At 35.8% G+C, this 16,576-nt stretch overlaps 1 protein-coding gene across 5 annotated transcripts in view; it reads right to left on the bottom strand.

Moving 5' to 3' along the window:
• Positions 1-1,841: 1,841 nt before the first annotated feature.
• ASCC3 (activating signal cointegrator 1 complex subunit 3) overlaps positions 1,842-16,576 on the bottom strand; it is a 377,366-nt gene continuing 362,631 nt past the window's right edge. For all 5 annotated transcript variants that reach the window (XM_054490290.2, XM_054490292.2, XM_063666450.1 and 2 more), the window contains 5 exons: positions 11,121-11,272; positions 9,304-9,451; positions 5,820-6,029; positions 3,044-3,219; positions 1,842-2,649 (listed from right to left, as the gene is read on the bottom strand). In XM_054490290.2, the coding sequence (XP_054346265.2) occupies positions 2,502-2,649; positions 3,044-3,219; positions 5,820-6,029; positions 9,304-9,451; positions 11,121-11,272 (834 nt within the window). In that variant the 3' untranslated portion in view covers positions 1,842-2,501. The remainder of the gene's footprint in view (positions 2,650-3,043; positions 3,220-5,819; positions 6,030-9,303; positions 9,452-11,120; positions 11,273-16,576) is intronic.

Here is a 16,576-nt window from a genome sequence, read left to right on the forward strand (position 1 = left end):
CACATAAGAGTTATGGTCTTTACTTTCTAATTCACAGTCACTTCACAGACTTTCCACTTCTTCTTGCCTATTGATCCCTTTCATGTCTCTGAGGATGTAGATGTAGCCACTCCAGGCTGGGCTAGATCCAAACTTTGCTAATCCCATTCTACCTGGAAGGTCCTCTTTCGTCTGTGCCTTCCCGATTCTAAGCATCTTAAAAACAGCCTAAATGTCACTTCATGATTTTTCTAAGTAATATTTTACCTCTGAACTCCCATAGCATTTCCTCCCATCACTAGTATTAGTGCGATTACTTTTTTATTATAATTATGACATCTTTTCATCCCCAGGCTACCCTTTGTGAAGGCAGGATATGTTTCTGATTCATGTGGGTATCAGAATACTCAACACAGTGCCTACAACAAATCCTTGACTGGAACTTCAATTATTTTGACTTGATAAACTCCAGAGAAATACGAAATGACCTGCCATGAAAACAGAGTTGTATAGTGTAATAGCCAGCCCAGAGGTGCATGTTCTGAGATAAGTGGGCTGTGGGTACATCAGTTAAGAAAGCACTTTATAATACAGCCCTGAAACCTTTTTATCACAATATTTATCTTCACAAAAACAAAACCACCCAAGACACTTTAGAACAAATGCATTCTCTCAATAATCAGCATTTGGAATTATTTTAAACACTGACAAAATTCTTGGCCACTAAAAAAGTTATGAGAAGCGAATGACTTGCAGATCTGTAAATAGTAGTGCTAATCTGAATATGTTGGCATATATTCTAAGACACATTTAACACTACAATTTTTGTTGAGTAATGAGTGTGAATAAAGTTGTAGATAGTGTCGGTCACTCATTGGAATAAGATTAACTTAAATTTGTCACATTATTTCTCTTCTCTCTAAAGGGGACAACAGAAATACTTTCTTATTGTTCCTACGTCCTGTGTCATATGTCCAGTGAAGGAGACTTCCCAAGTCGGCTTGCTCTCTAATAAAAAGGAATGATGTTGGTAAACATGAAATCAGTGAGATTGTTACCCCTCAGGTTCCTGTATGGACTGGTGATTGTTATCTATATATATTCTTCATTTTCTTTTAATTCTACTAAAACAGTGGTTAAGATATAAATTCCAATTAGGTAATAAACTTTGCCAAAGAAAAAACAGAGAGAACTCTTTATATGAAGTAAATTTCTCAGACTAGAGTCCTTGGGACACCTCATTCTCACTATACTTGGTTTGCTCACAATAGTTACTTAGATTTAATTTTGGGAAGTGAATACCTGGTTCCCCTGCAACCTACTTTTATTTCTTCTTCTTTTTTATTTAAGCATGGAAAAGGATATATACAAGCAATACATTCAAATTCCAGAAACACTTAAATTCTAGTACTTGTAACAATGACACTGGAAAATGTTTTAAAATAATTCATTTTAGGGCTAAGAAAACTGAAATTATTTCACAAAGGTAGAATTTCATTCCACTAGAATGCATATTATATGAACATTGAATTTTAACAAGTTTTTAGTTTGAAAAAGTATTTTTCAAGATGGAATTTGTTTGGACATAGAGAAATTTTCTTTATTACAGGTGAAAACCTACCCATGGGGTGAAAAATTTTCTGTCTCAGATTTTTCCTGGAGAGCATAAAGACAAATAATTGTACTATATGATCTCTAAGTGCTACAACATGAATTAGATTATACTTCTCTCCTTGTGTAAATAAATATGTCAGAAAGATAATGGAAATAAAGCCTTGAAGTAGAAGGGAAAGAAAAGAAGAACAGATGAGTAAGGGGATATTATTTAAAGGGAGCAGAAGAAAACATTGAGTCAGCTTGTCTTTAAGTGCCACTCTATATTTTATTTCCCAGTGAACTGTATCTACATTTTCTAAGATCAGTATATTCTGTTTTCTTTGTTATCATCATTAGGCTCCATAATATAATTTTACATCATATATTATTAAACATTTATGACTACAAGAAATTCTTGAAGCTACTTCTACATGTGATCATATCAAAGTATAAATTTTGCTAACAAGACACACTGTGTATCACCTTACAGATTTATATTTTATGCGGCAGAGTTAGAAATCTGTGACAAGTCCTAACACTTGTCACACCTCAATGCAGTTTTCCTTAAAAAAGAAAAAGCAGCCAATATCCATGTAAACAGTACATTGTGAGATGTAAAATTTGATTGATAGCTCCTAAATATCATCTCAAATATACACAAATTAAAAGATTATTCTAAATGCTTTTTCATCTTACATATCAAGAAACTCATAAAGATAACATTATAAAAGGCAACATTTGTTAAAAGGCCACTGTGGTTAACTTTATGTCACTGGAGTCAATACTGCAGCCACTGTCAATTTCCTGGATGGTTGAGGTTAGAAGTTGATTCTTTCAAGGCAAACATCAAGTAATTCGATGTTGTCTAGATGACTGAACAGAGAGAATTCTCAGCCACTCCTTTCAAATGGATTGTTCAGGTCAAGTTACTTTAATGCCTGGTCAGTCAGGGAATCAGAGACCTTGGTGTTGACCTGTGCAGAAAGACTCGCTTGTGTAACGTTGAGATAGATGTCATACTGCTGGTCCAGGCCAAGGTAGCAGTCACTCATGAAATATAATGTGTAGATATACCTAAAATATAAACATAGAAGAAAAATATTAAACCACTTTTGTAATCACAGTCATATTTAATTCTTTCAGAACTTTCGTAGTAGGAGGCCGGGTGCAGTGACTCACGCCTGTAATCCCAGCACTTTGGGAGGCTGAGGCGGGCGGATCACGAGGTCAGGAGATGGAGACCACGGTGAAACCCCGTCTCTACTAAAAATACAAAAAATTAGCCGGGCGCGGTGGCGGGCGCCTGTAGTCCCAGCTACTCAGGAGGCTGAGGCAGGAGAATGGCGTGAACCCGGGAGGCGGAGCTTGTAGTGAGCAGAGATCGCGCCACTGCACTCCAGCCTGGGTGACAGAGCAAGACTCCATCTCAAAAAAAAAAAAAGAACTTTGGTAGTAGGATTCTTCTTACCTTCCAGGTATTTCAGGGGTATAAAAAGAAAGGGAAGCAACATGATGATTTCGAATATATCCTACTCTTTTCAAAGCAATAAGTTCTCTCTTGTCCACTTCTCCTAATATCAAAAACCATCCTTCATCTTTTGATTTGGGAAATCGAGGAGTAACTGCACAGCTCTCTGGCTTTCCCTGTATACCAGAAAAAAAGATACAACATTAAAAATATCTAGACTTTCTATACCACTTGGTTGCGGTTAAGGCTACGTTGTCTTACTTGAAGGCCCTATATCTACATAGTTCAGCATATCTATCTGAGATGTTTTAAATTTTCTTCCATTCTGGTTTGGTGTCTTTGATATGCAATTATTTAACTTACTTCAAGATTCTCAGAGCACATTATAGACACTAGTTCGTGGCTGTAACTATCAGAATATTTGGCCAGTTAGAATAAAAACTCTGGATCTTGATATCAAGTTAGCAAATTCTCATGCTATTCCTACAATTAACTTTAATACCACATTGGTAGATGAACAAATTGAGACTGTTAATCAAATCTTCCAAAACCTTATTCACAAAAAAAGAATGCTTAAGAAAACAAACAAACAAAAACACAAAGCCAATCAAGACTAGACTCTGGACCCCAAGACGATGAGTGCTATATCAAATACATACCTTCCCCCTCATCCAAGAATAAAACTCACATAAAAAAGCACATATTCTAATATGGTAATATTAAAGAGTCCCTTCTCTGAGAAATGGGCAATTTTAAGTCAAGCAATTTGTAAAATATATTAATCACCACAATCCAAAGTTAGATATAAACATAATCATTGCACTTGAGGTCTTTATTTTAGATAAATTTTTATAAAATCCAAGATTATTCTAATGATTCTTTACGACAATGACTTTATGGCATAAAATATAGTAATAATGATACATTCTCAGACTTCACTCAGTATTCTAGAGGGAGATGTTTCACTTATAGTATTTCAAAAGGGGGTCAGAGAGTAATATATTTTTACAGCATTCAGAAACAAAAATTAAGAGATTTTCTGGCATGATTAAATCTAAGTTTTAAGTAGAGTATTAGGGTAAAAAAATCATAGTTTTCCCCCATGATTTTATCTTTATGATTATTGCTATTTTTATGATTATTACTATTATTAGTTTATAATTATTACTTTTTTTATAAGTTGGAATACATTAAGTCATCTAAAAAATGCTCATATTGCCGGGTGCAGTGGGTCACGCCTATAATCCCAACACTTTGGGAGGCCAAGGCAGGTGGATCACCTGAGGTCAGGAGTTCGAGACCAGCCTGGCCAACATAATACAAAAAATTAGCTGGGTATGGTGGCAGGTACCTGTAATCCCAGTTACTCGGGATGCTGAGGCAGGAGAATTGCTTGAACCCGGGAGGCGGAGGTTGCAGGGAGCTGATGTTGCACCCTTGTACTCCAGCCTGGGTAACATAAGTGAAATTCCGTCTCAAACAAACCAACAAATGAAAGCTCATATTAAGGTCAGGTGTGGTGGCTCATGCCGGTAATCCAAGAACTTTGGGAGGCAGAGGCAGGCAGATCATTTGAGGTCAGGAGTTCGAGATGAGCTGGTCAACATGGTGAAACCCTATCTCTACTAAAAATACAAAAAATTAGTTGGGTGTAGTGGCACATGCCTGTAAAACCCAGCTATTTGGGAGGCTGAAGCAGGAGAAATGCTTGAACCCAGGAGGTGGAGGTTGCAGTGAGCCAAGTCTGGGCGACACAGTGAGACTTCGTATCAAAAAAAAAAAAAAAAAAGCTTATATTAAAGCCTCTCAAATGCCAGAGGCCAATCAGTTAATACTTACACTGACAGATTTTTTTAGAATTAGAAATCAAATGAGATGAGACTTGAAGGTACAATACTGAAAGAACATCTTAAGAATAGAAAGTTACCGATCATTTTGTGTGTGAGAACAGAAGGGACAATACTAATGAACTACAGCTTCACCCCTGAGGGCTTATTCTAGATATGGGAAAGCCCTGAATCCACTGGACCAAAAAGAAGACTAATTCTTTCTTATTTTAATTATTATGGCACTAAAAACCAATCTGCCCACCTGCTGTGTACTAATATTCTTAGAGGACCAGATAATCAGAGGCAACAGAAAAGAGCATAGTAATCTAAAATAAAAATACTGTACATTTTTGGCCTGTATGAACACTGACAAAGCTCTCCTATGCATTATAATGAAGGACGCAGGCAGATGTGGCAACTGAGGCTCAGAAAAGCTTAATGTCTTATTCAAATTCACAGAGCTAAGTGGTAAAGCTTCAGTCTCATCTACATCTAGCCCAATGTGGTTCCTGTATACCAAAGTGCCTCTAGGGCAGTACTGCTCAAGTTTTAAGGCCCTTAAAAATTATGTGGGGCACTGAGTGAAGGTATAGATTTTGAGATTCCCCCCTCCTTGAGGTTCTGATTCAGCCAGTCTGGAGTGGGGCCAAGGAATCTGCACTTTAAAAGGCACTCCAGGAAATTCTGCTGGCCATAGTCTGTATACCATACTTTGAGAATAGTACTCTAGGCAATATATTCTTATGTAAGGTAGATTTTCTGGGGCTGAAAAATGGCACATGAGGAGAACTCACAAATTTCAAAAGACTAACTCTCGCTGCTTAAGACCAGTTGAGAAAGCAGGATTCATGAATGACACGGGTACATTAGTCATATAACAGATATGTGTGGTGGCGCATGCTGGTATTTGGTGTGAAATATTTGAGAATGGAAACCAAACACTATACCTTGTGGATCCCAAAGTGGACTCTCTGCAAGCTGACTTGAAGCACATACTCTTGGTCAGCATGCAATTTGATCCATTTGTTGTCATCTCGTTTGTCTGCAGTCAGAGTTGAGACAGAGAGTTCATTATGTCCTTCAACTAAGTCATCCCACGAGCCTTTAACACTTATGCCAACATTTATCACTGGCAAGTGAGATAAGAAATTCCATGCCTAAATAAAAACAGAAAAGAAACATAATAAAGGAAGTTTCTGTGAAATGCAATGATCAATTAAGAAATAGTGTGCTTTTAGAAGAAAATTAACCTTTTAATGTTGAGATTAATTCTAGATCCAATGCAGTTGCAGGAAATAATACAGAGACATTCTGTGGACCATTTACCCAGTTGCCTCCAAAGGTAGCATTTTTCAAAACTACGGTACTTATTACTACTAGGATATTGACATTAACATAATCCAGTGATTTTGTTCAGATTTCCCCAATTTTTCTTGTATTTGTGTCTATATGTATGTATGTGTAAGAATATTGTGCTTTTAGTCTTTTTAATGTCTTTGTAAAAATAACTAAAAGAGGGCTTATCATTATTTAAACTTGTGATTCCTTTATTGTAAATCCCTCCTGATATTGAGCAGCTGTTGACTATACTAAAATAAAACAAGTTAAAAAATGTTTGTTGTCGAACTGGTTTGTTTTACAGAAGCATCTATTCAGACATTCATGTGGCTTCTAAGATGGAGAGCATTACTTGGGGATAAAAGGGAAACCTGAAAAAATTTTTGTAATTCAATTATTGATGTTAGAATCCTCCATTGACCACTTATTGTACATTTTTTGGCCCATATTTCAAATTTGCCCTATTTATTCAGAAAAAAATTCTTTATATTCTATATATCATAAGGAATTCTATAAGTCTAGGGTTCCTTCTAGAAACAAATATGAATTTTTGGCATCATCATACTGAGAATACCAATTAAAATGACACATTAAAAGATATTTTACCTAACTTTATACTTGCTCTTGAAGTGGAAAGACATTTGTAAAAAATCGTATTCAAATAGCAAGTGCTCAACAATAATGAATGAATGAATGAATGAGAATACCTAGGTCTACAGAAAAGATGTAACAAAAAACTTGAGGTCTCTTTTTCTAACATATACAATTATATGGCAATATCACCATCAGTCAAGAAAACTTCTCAATACATTGGCTTTTTTTTTTTTTTTTTTTTTTTATCAGTTGTTACCTTCTAAGTTAGTTTTTAAAAGTACATGGTACTTTAATTTTGGTTTTTCTTTTATTCCTTTAGTATATACTATATATTTCCTTATAGGCTTTGATTTGCTTAGTGCTGCTGAGTATACCTAATTGAAATGAAGTAGTCCTGATGAACCAAACTACCCCTTAGGAATTAAAAAAAATGTAAATTCAATGCAAATTTTCAATTCAACTCCAATCCTATAACTTGTCTTATGAATCTGAAGTCATGTCTTGAACTGGATTTTGAAGTAGTCAAGCCACAGATTGTACTTCAATCTGTACAATCTGTACAAAGGATGGTCTATCTCCTGCTAGAACCCATAGTCACTAAGTATAGAAGCTGTACCACTAGATGTTCTTCTAGGACTGGCCAGTCTGGAAAAGGGGTTAAGGGGACTTAAAAACACAATTTCTGTAAAGCATTTGACTTTGTCAGACAGCACAAGTAACATTTACCCCATGAAGCAAGGCTTGTTATGTTTCTTTACCTGTACCATTAAATTAGTTACCAATATAATGTTCTGTTATTAGTAACTCATTGGGATTTTACTTTACGAAGTCCCCAAATGTCATATCTGTCTTTTATATATATGTAATTTTTGTAGGACTTAATGTTATTATTATTTTCAATCTACAATGTGTACACATATATTTATTGGAGATATATATATATATTTATGTATATAAAACATGAACTATTTTTAAAGAAACTGCTAAGACATTTCAATACCAGCCAAACATATTTATCTGAGGATTAATCTTCATCTATTGAATCAGGCAAGAGCACTACCATGCATACAATTATTTAATTAGCAGCCAAATCCTCTGCCAGTCAGCAGCCGTTCCAGGCATACTGATGGGGTAGAAGATGCAAATCTCACAGTCGTACTGCTTTTTCTCATTACTACTGCAATTAGCACTTAAATTGATGCTTTAAACATACTAATTTCTGGAATAATTCGGGATTTGTATGTTACCTGGGATCGCCTCACTGCAGAGCCGGCACCAGATTGCTCTGCAAATTGAAGCACTTTTGAGCCAAATAACCATCATCATATCAGACAGAGCCAATTTGCATTTGGTTTTAAAGATAACAGAATGGCAATTTATGCAAATAAATTAAGTAAGTTTACTTCTGAGTTCTCCCTGAACTAATTATAACAATGTTCTAATTTTTCATCGTATCTAAAACTTGGCTTGAAATCAATGTATGTTATGTTGGAAATCTGTTGTTGCTAACAGAAGCTTTGTTTTGATTTAAATATATTGTTTTTATTCATAATTTTGATGATAATTTAGTTAGAAAGGTAGGCATTTATTATGAATATTTAAATAGTATTTTGTGCCAATCTTGGGTTCAACAGAAACTGAACAGTCAATCAGACATTAATGCCTGTTACACTTTTTCCAAGTCTTGCTCAAAAATAAGTTCCACTTGGAAAAAAAAAGACATGGTTTAGAAGTTTCTTAATACCTGCATTTGCAAGTCAATATGTTAATTATGTTATAAATCCTGAACGTTTACTTTGACATGTTTAGGGTAAAACTGCTTAAGACTTGAAGTCTAGATAGCCAAATATTTCTGGCATTGTTCATTCATATTTTTGGTCTTCCTAAAGATTGTTTGGAGACATGATCCTTGTTGTTTTCCGCAATACAGATTTAGCTTTCTATGTAAGTTATATGGTTCACATACACACATAGTTTATTTGAAAGGATACTTTTGAATCTAGAAGCAAAGTGATTATAATAAGAGAGGGGCATAAACAAATAACTGAGGGCAGTGCATGAAAATATACCCAAGCATACAGAAGGAAACACTACCCTGAAGAGAGGGAGTAGAAGGCTAGGATAATGCAGATGAGTGATGGACAAGCTACATGAGGGTTTTCACAGCCAGCTTAGTAGCATTTATACTGAAACAACTTCTCATAATGCCAATACCACTATTAATTACTATTATTGTCATTATTTTTAGTATTCATTTATTGAGTTCTTACTCTATGTCAAGAACTGTATAAAGCAGTTTACATAAGAGTATCTTCCTTAATTTTCACAAGAACTTCTTGAGACATGTATGTTTTCATGTTCATAATCATAGTAGTAAATGGCAGAGACAATTTAACTCAAGGTGAGCCTGGTTCCAAAATCCATGCTCTAAGTTAGAAAACTCTTGGTACACCTTCTCAGAGTAGGGAAGCCTTCAAAACACTTAAGAGATTGTCTTACCTGTTTCGTTTTTGCAGCATGTAGCTCACTTTCTACCATGGAGCTAAATACATGGTCTTTCCCTCCACAGGCATGGATCAGTTCAGGAAGGCACTCGATGGAGGTCCGACCCCTAGCATGTGGGCCCTTCATAATCGGCTTCCACTTCCTAGGAAATAATATCAAACCAACCAAATAATTGTTTCACAGCACAAAGATTTTCTGACAATGGTGGTTTATATAATGGTAACTTTTTTTTGTTTTAATTAAGAAATAACATTTTAAGACCATTATGCTGAGTTTAAAAATTCAGCCAGCATTCTGTATAGAATAACAGCCCAAGGCAATACTGTTATCACTGCATCAAATGTATTAATTATGTGTGAGCTCAGTAAATACTTAGGGTTCACAGACATTGGGTGTCTTTCCACAGGAAGGCACTAATGTGAAGTAATGCTTCCATGTAGATGAAGTACTGATCTGGACCCCCGACATGTGCTTAATGGGTACAGCAAATGTCTTTAATATAATTACTTAAATAAAGTTTTAAATTATAAGTTGTTGGGAACATAAAGTTAAAAGTTCATTTTGAGAATTTTTGAGATTTACAGCACAAGTAGTGCTAGATCCCAGAAACACAGGCCACATAAATTTTCCAGTAAGAAGAAAAATATAATTGAAATTGCATTAATACAGCATTCTTAAGAGTGCTGTGAAAACTGTATCAAATCTCTTAGGCCCCAAGCAGCTACCATAGCAGACCTGCGTGCTATGTGTGGTAGTACCCTAATGTGCGTTCTTTACTGCTGAAACCCTACTCCCATAACTTTTATACCATACTGGAAGGGCTCCTGAAACTGAGCTGCAGACACGCAGGAGGTTATCTGCCTTTCTCCCCATGCCACCTGCTGTTGGTATGGCACACTCTCTGAGTGTCTTTTAGTTTCTAGGGACATCCCATGGTAAGAACCCAAGTACTATGGAGACAACTGCCCTGGAACCCAATATATTTGCATCAAATTGAGGGACTTTCCTAAGGAGACTTCGTGTGTGCCTGAGGTTCTTGTTGGCATCTGTGTCTAGATGTCTCAAATAACTGCCACCCCTCATCCAGATGAACAGGAGTAGGGAGTGCATGATGGCAAGCTACAGCCAGATTGTTTTGCTTGTCTACATGACTGTGAACCAATATTTTGGCTGCAAAGTATCTCTTAACTGGCATGAAACACTGGTGTGAAAGAAACATATCCAATTAAACATTGCCAACCCTGCTTGTATTAGACACTGTTCTTTTCCTTGCAAACATATTTCAGTCATGTACATGAGACTTACGGGTTAAATAATTGATGCTAACATAAACTCTTACGTATAGGTTATATCTTGAGCACCTAATATATATAACCACCTAGTTTGGGACATTTTGCAGATGCACAATTTACTTTTGACAATGGATTTCAGATATCTCAAGTCTCCTCGACAATAACAGACATTGGTCATTTATTTTGCTTTAGATCACAAAGCATTTTAATGATGTCTCCTTAAATGAAGATTGATATTGTAAAGGAATAAACACAATTAACATAAAAATGTTTCCAATGCTTCAAATGGAAAATGATTTAGATAGGAGAAGTTTAAACTGTAGTTCAGCTTGGGACTGATGATCAAATTCCAAACAAGAATGTTATGTCACTTGGCCATGTCTCACTCTGGGAAACAGGAGTATTTTCCATGTCAATAATCAGTATTCTGCATAACATAAAATTTCAGTGAGTACATATATAAAAAATATTTTTTTGAAATCAAAACAAAACAATTACATTGAAAAGTAAAACAATTACTTGAAAAGGTGAAGATGATGGTTTTCTATGTTTGGTAGTGTAAGAAGAGAAGAGTCTTTTAACCACCGACCCTGGATCACCATCTGAATCAGGTTGGTGATATTCAGGACAGTCACCAGCCAGCCCTGGTTTGCAGCCACGTCCAGCATTGCCTGACCAGGGAAAATGCACACGTTACAAGAATTATATCATGGTACTTGCCCCCTCCACTGGGATTCTGATGTTAGCTTTAACAAAAAACAAAGAAACCAAGCATTATATCTCTAAATTACTATTCATCAACATAGAAACCAGAAAATAAATCACAGTTGGATTGCAGGGAACAAATCCGATCATAGCATTTACTGTACATTACTTCCTAAAAAGGGCCAAATAATAAGTTTTGTTAGGGCAGCAGGGATAGCTACATAATATTGGTAGCTAGCATTAAAACAAAGATAAAAACTCAGTATACTTACTATGAGAGCAAATACTCATATAATTCACTGTATTAAGAACATTAGCAGCTGCATTTAAAGAGTGAATCTCATGTAGTCTTTCAAATTTAAACTCAATAATGGTAAGGAGATAGTTTTTCTTGCCAAAAATTTATTTTCTCCAAAGAACAGGCTAAAGATAGAGGCCTGGTTTTCTGTCAATAATACACCACACCACACACTAGCAAAGTGGGCAACTGCTAGTGGTACATGTGGAATGATGAAAAGCTATTCATATTAGTCTATACATTTAATCTAATGTTTTATGGACAAACAAAAGGCTGCATTTGCTTAAGGCAAAACTAAACAGTGAAATCTTATTTAAACAAAGGCGAAGTTTACACAGGCAAAGCTATTTCAATTAAATTAGATTCTGGAGAATGCTGACTTAAAGACACATAAGTTAATATCATGATCTTAGGTAGCTATTTTATGCAGTTTTAGTACTGTACTCTTGTTTTGGGAAATGAGGATATGAAGACAGGAGAAATTAGATATGCCTAGCAAATAATTAAAATGATACTTTAATAGTAAATATCTCAATGACAGCCAAATATTTATAAAATGTACAAAATCTGTTGTTAGTGGACTTTTAGAAATAATTTTTAACGCATATTATGTTGTAAAAATTAATTTGCTATACTACTTAGTACTGTTGATGGAGAAACATTTTCTTTCTGAGCATTGAATATCCCACTCTGTTCTCTAATTTACAAAAAGTGAAAGTTTAAAAAACATCTGGCTAAATGAATCTATGGTTTCCTTAGTATATTACAGAGAAATGGATCAAAATTTCTGGATATCATGATTCATGTGATGGCATGGTTAAATTGGTCTTTAGCATCCATTAACCTGCTAGATATACATCATAAAGGCAGAATGTTGGTATAATAGGTATATTTATATATGTGTGTGTATATGAATGTGTATACATGTATGAATGTACATATTTATAAATCTAGGGAAAATCCACTTATATTCTTCCTTTTTCTCTGTACAGCAGGATAATATACTTTGTCTTTCTTTGAAGTATATGAGACAACAGGTCATGATGAATGCTACTCATAGACAAAAAAAAGAGTAGTCCACAAGTCACAACTCTTGAGTCTTACAAAGGGAAGAGAAAAGGAAAAGAGAAATGAGTAATTATACCTAATGCAGTATTATGATGATGTCAGAACTTGCAATGTGGAGTAACTATGGCAATTTTACTTGTGATTTTACATTGCAACTTGACTGCAAATAAATTCCAGACCAAAAGCTCACATACTAGAAGAGCTAGATGGATGAACCACATGTTCTTAACTTTGAAGTTTTCATGATGAAGTTGAAAGATTTCATAAAACTTATGAGATTTCCCCACAATTTTTCACTGTAGGATCCAGATGTGAAAATGTAAAAAAATCATGCTCGCTACTTATATGAAATAAATAAAAAAGCCATATAATAAATAGAAAACTATTATTTATCTTGTTTAAATTTAGAGAAAACATAAGTGGAGAGACCAAGAATCTGTGATGGTAAAAGGTTTTGCAGCTCCCCAACTGAGTTGAACCAAAATGTTGCTACATGTTTCTCTGCTCAATTACTCCCTAGTCGTCTTGTTCTCTTTGCCCCCACTGTTTTAGTGCAGACCTTCGTTTCTCTCCTGGAAAATTCTAATTATTCTTTATTCTTATCTAATTTCTTTTCAATCTGTACTTTATGGTGTTACTGAAGTGAACTGTAAGAAGGTAGAAGTGATCATATCATCCCTCTGCTTACGTTTCTTTAATGGTTTTACACTGTGTAGGGGATAAAAAAACTGATGCTTCTCTGAATGACAGTCAGCATCCTCTGATCTGTCTGATCCTTGCTTTTCACTCTGGCCATGTCCCCCTCTGTACTCTTAGTAGAGCAATACGTAGCTACTGATATTTTCCCACAATGACTCTTGCTTTTAAATGTTTCCTTCTCCTCCTCCTCCTCCTTCTTCTTCTTCTTTTTTCTTTTTTCTTTTTTTAAACAAATACAATTCCTTGTACTTTGTCCCTCTGGGAAATTCCTATTCATCCAACAAGTCTCATTCAAATGCTACTTTTTACAATGAAGCTGCCAGATAGTTGTAGGTACAGTCAAGCACCACATAATGATGTTTTGATCAATAACGAATGAACCTGCATATACAACAGTGGTCCCATAAGACTATACAACCATATACTCTGTAACTTTTCTATGTTTAAATATGTATAGATACATGAATATCATTGTGTTACAATTTCCTACAGTATTAAGTACACTAACATGCTATACAGGTTCATAGCCTAGATGTGTAGTGGGCTCTACCATCTAGGTCTGTGTAAGTACTCTCTATGATGTTCACACATGAAGAAATTGCCTAAGGGCACGTTTCTAAGAACTCAACCCTGTTATGTGATGCATGACAGTATTTTTCCTATGCCTCTGCTGTTCTTGACACACTCCACCATCATCCTTTTCTAATCCTCTGTTCACCCATCTGTCCTTTAAAGTATAGGCTTATTGATGGCAAGAATCTGGAATCATTCCTTGTAATTCTAGCCCCAGCACAGTGCACTCAAGAAATAATTATTAAAGAATATAGGTAAAAATCTAATTACAGTGATCATAACAACATTCTGCCTAAGTTATTGCACATCTACCAAATACAGTATGGTACAGGAGAAAAAAACCAGTTTTAACATCAGATAAACATAAAGTAATCCCCCCTTATCTGTGGGGAATATATTCTAAGACCTTAACTTTACTTAATAATGGCCCTGACGTATAAGAGTAGTGATGCTGGTAATTTGAATACGCCAAAGGGAAGCTGTAAAGTGCTTCCTTTAAGTGAAAAGGTGAATGTTCTTGATTTAATAAGAAAACAAAAGAAATCATATGCTGAGGTTGCTAAGGCATACAATAAGAAGGAAGGATAGTCTGTCCATGAAATTGTGAAGAAGAAAAAATAAATTTATGTTAGTTTTGCTGTCACACCTCAAACTGCAGAAGTTATGCCTCAGTGCATGATACATGCTTAGTTAAGATTGGAAAGTTATGAAATGTATGGGTAGAAGACATGAACAGAAACATGTTCTAATTGATGGTAATCAGGTTCTGTAGTATCCATGGTTTTAGGCATCCACTGGGGGTCTTGGAACTATGTTCTAAGGATAAGGGGGTACTGCTGTACAAGATGGCAGGGAACAAGGCCAAAGACAGATCCTGCATCTCAGGCCAAACTGGAGGTTGTGGGCCTGGTTTTCAGTTTGAGTGGGCAAGCCCATGTGACTATTCAGAGATCCAAACCTGACAGGGGCTAAGGCCAAGGGATGGTCCAGGCAAATGGATTGGAGAGTCCTGGTAGCTTGCACTGATATACTTCATATGACTGAGCTTAGGAGGAGTTCCTTGTGTCTCACTACCTTTTACAGCAGTTTTCCTGGCAGATAAGGACTAACAGGTATATGCTCCTCCCCAGACTGGGGATGCCTTTGGTAACAACTGGAGAGCATGCCTGAGTTTCCAAAGTAATCCCCAAAGTCCTTTATAGGGATCTAATACTCAGCGATCTAAACAATAAAAGTTGTTTTAGTACATGGAGGATAAATTATCCTTGACATTCATTAGCAGCTTAACATTAACATTAGGCAAATACTTAATACCCCTTTACCTCTTATCCACTTTCTACTTGACACTCTATCTACCAGACAAAGCTAGGATGATTCTGAGTGTTGGGGAAACATGAATGGGGGCTGACTGTGTGTGTGAGACTTTCTTCTACTAAGTTGGAATCAATTTCAGTGAGTTGTTGATTCGGAATTCTTTGTCATCACAAGCCCTGGAAGAATGGAAATGTGATTTCAAGCACTGTATCCACTTATAAAATTATACTACAACTAAAACCTTATTTTAGTTAGCAAAAACAATAGGGTTGTCATTTATTTAAGAGAAGTGAGCTGGAGAGGAGGTGATGAATTTAATTTTGAACACATTTTAAGTGAGGCGCTACTATGAAGCCAAGAAGTTCAGGTGAAAATGGGCTCTGGAGACAGTGTATGGGCTAGAGCTGTGGACTTAGAAATCCTGGGCACAAAGTGCGCGGTCAAAATAATTAAAATGAGCATGCATGGAGCAGAGATAGGGGAAGCAGAGCGGGGTTTACCTGGAGATGACATCTGGAAAGGGAAGGGGAGGGCAGCTAAGTGAGTCTCACAGGCACTGCTGAAATAGTCGTGATTAGGATGGATGTTTGTTAAGCATCTACTATTTGTCAAACACTCTGTTAACCATTTAATGTAAGTTATTGAATTTAAACCATTTTTCAGATGAAGACACTGTGGTTTACAAAGGTAAAGAAAACTGTCTAAGGTTGCATAGCTCTGGTAAATGGGTACAGCTGGGACTCCAGTTCTGGGGAACCTGACTTCAAAGGGCTTGCTTTAACCAATAGAGTATATTGCCTATGAAGTTCAGGATGAGGAGGAAGGTGTGTAGACTTTGCATGGGGCTCTAAATTAGAATTAAAGATTCTCTGAGGAATGTGCATACTAGATAAACTGAAACTTTGTGAAGTTTTCCTGACAAGACAGAATGTAAACAAATAATAAGTTTGGATGAAGTGTAATCAGTAGTATGATTCACAAATACATGATACTGGTTGAAGAGGGGGTGTGGTATACTAGAAAAAGGTTTAGCCTGAGAGTTTAGAGTATTGTGCCTTTAAATTAGCTGTAAGACCTTGGGCAAATCACTTAACCACTGGTATTCATTTTCCTCATCTGATAAATCAAGGAGTTTGATTAGGTGCTTTTTAATGGCTTCTATCTTCTGTAAGCTTTAATTTTTCAATGATAAAATGCAAACATACTCATACTATATAGCTGTTTGTTTTTACAGAGCTTACTTTCTATTTTTCCAGGTGGACTGTAATATCCTTGAGGTTAGGTAGCATATACTAAGCAGGAAATAAGCTGTACAGAG

Source organism: Pongo pygmaeus, chromosome 5 (assembly GCF_028885625.2).
Source record: "Pongo pygmaeus isolate AG05252 chromosome 5, NHGRI_mPonPyg2-v2.0_pri, whole genome shotgun sequence".
NCBI classification, from domain to species: Eukaryota; Metazoa; Chordata; class Mammalia; order Primates; family Hominidae; genus Pongo; species Pongo pygmaeus.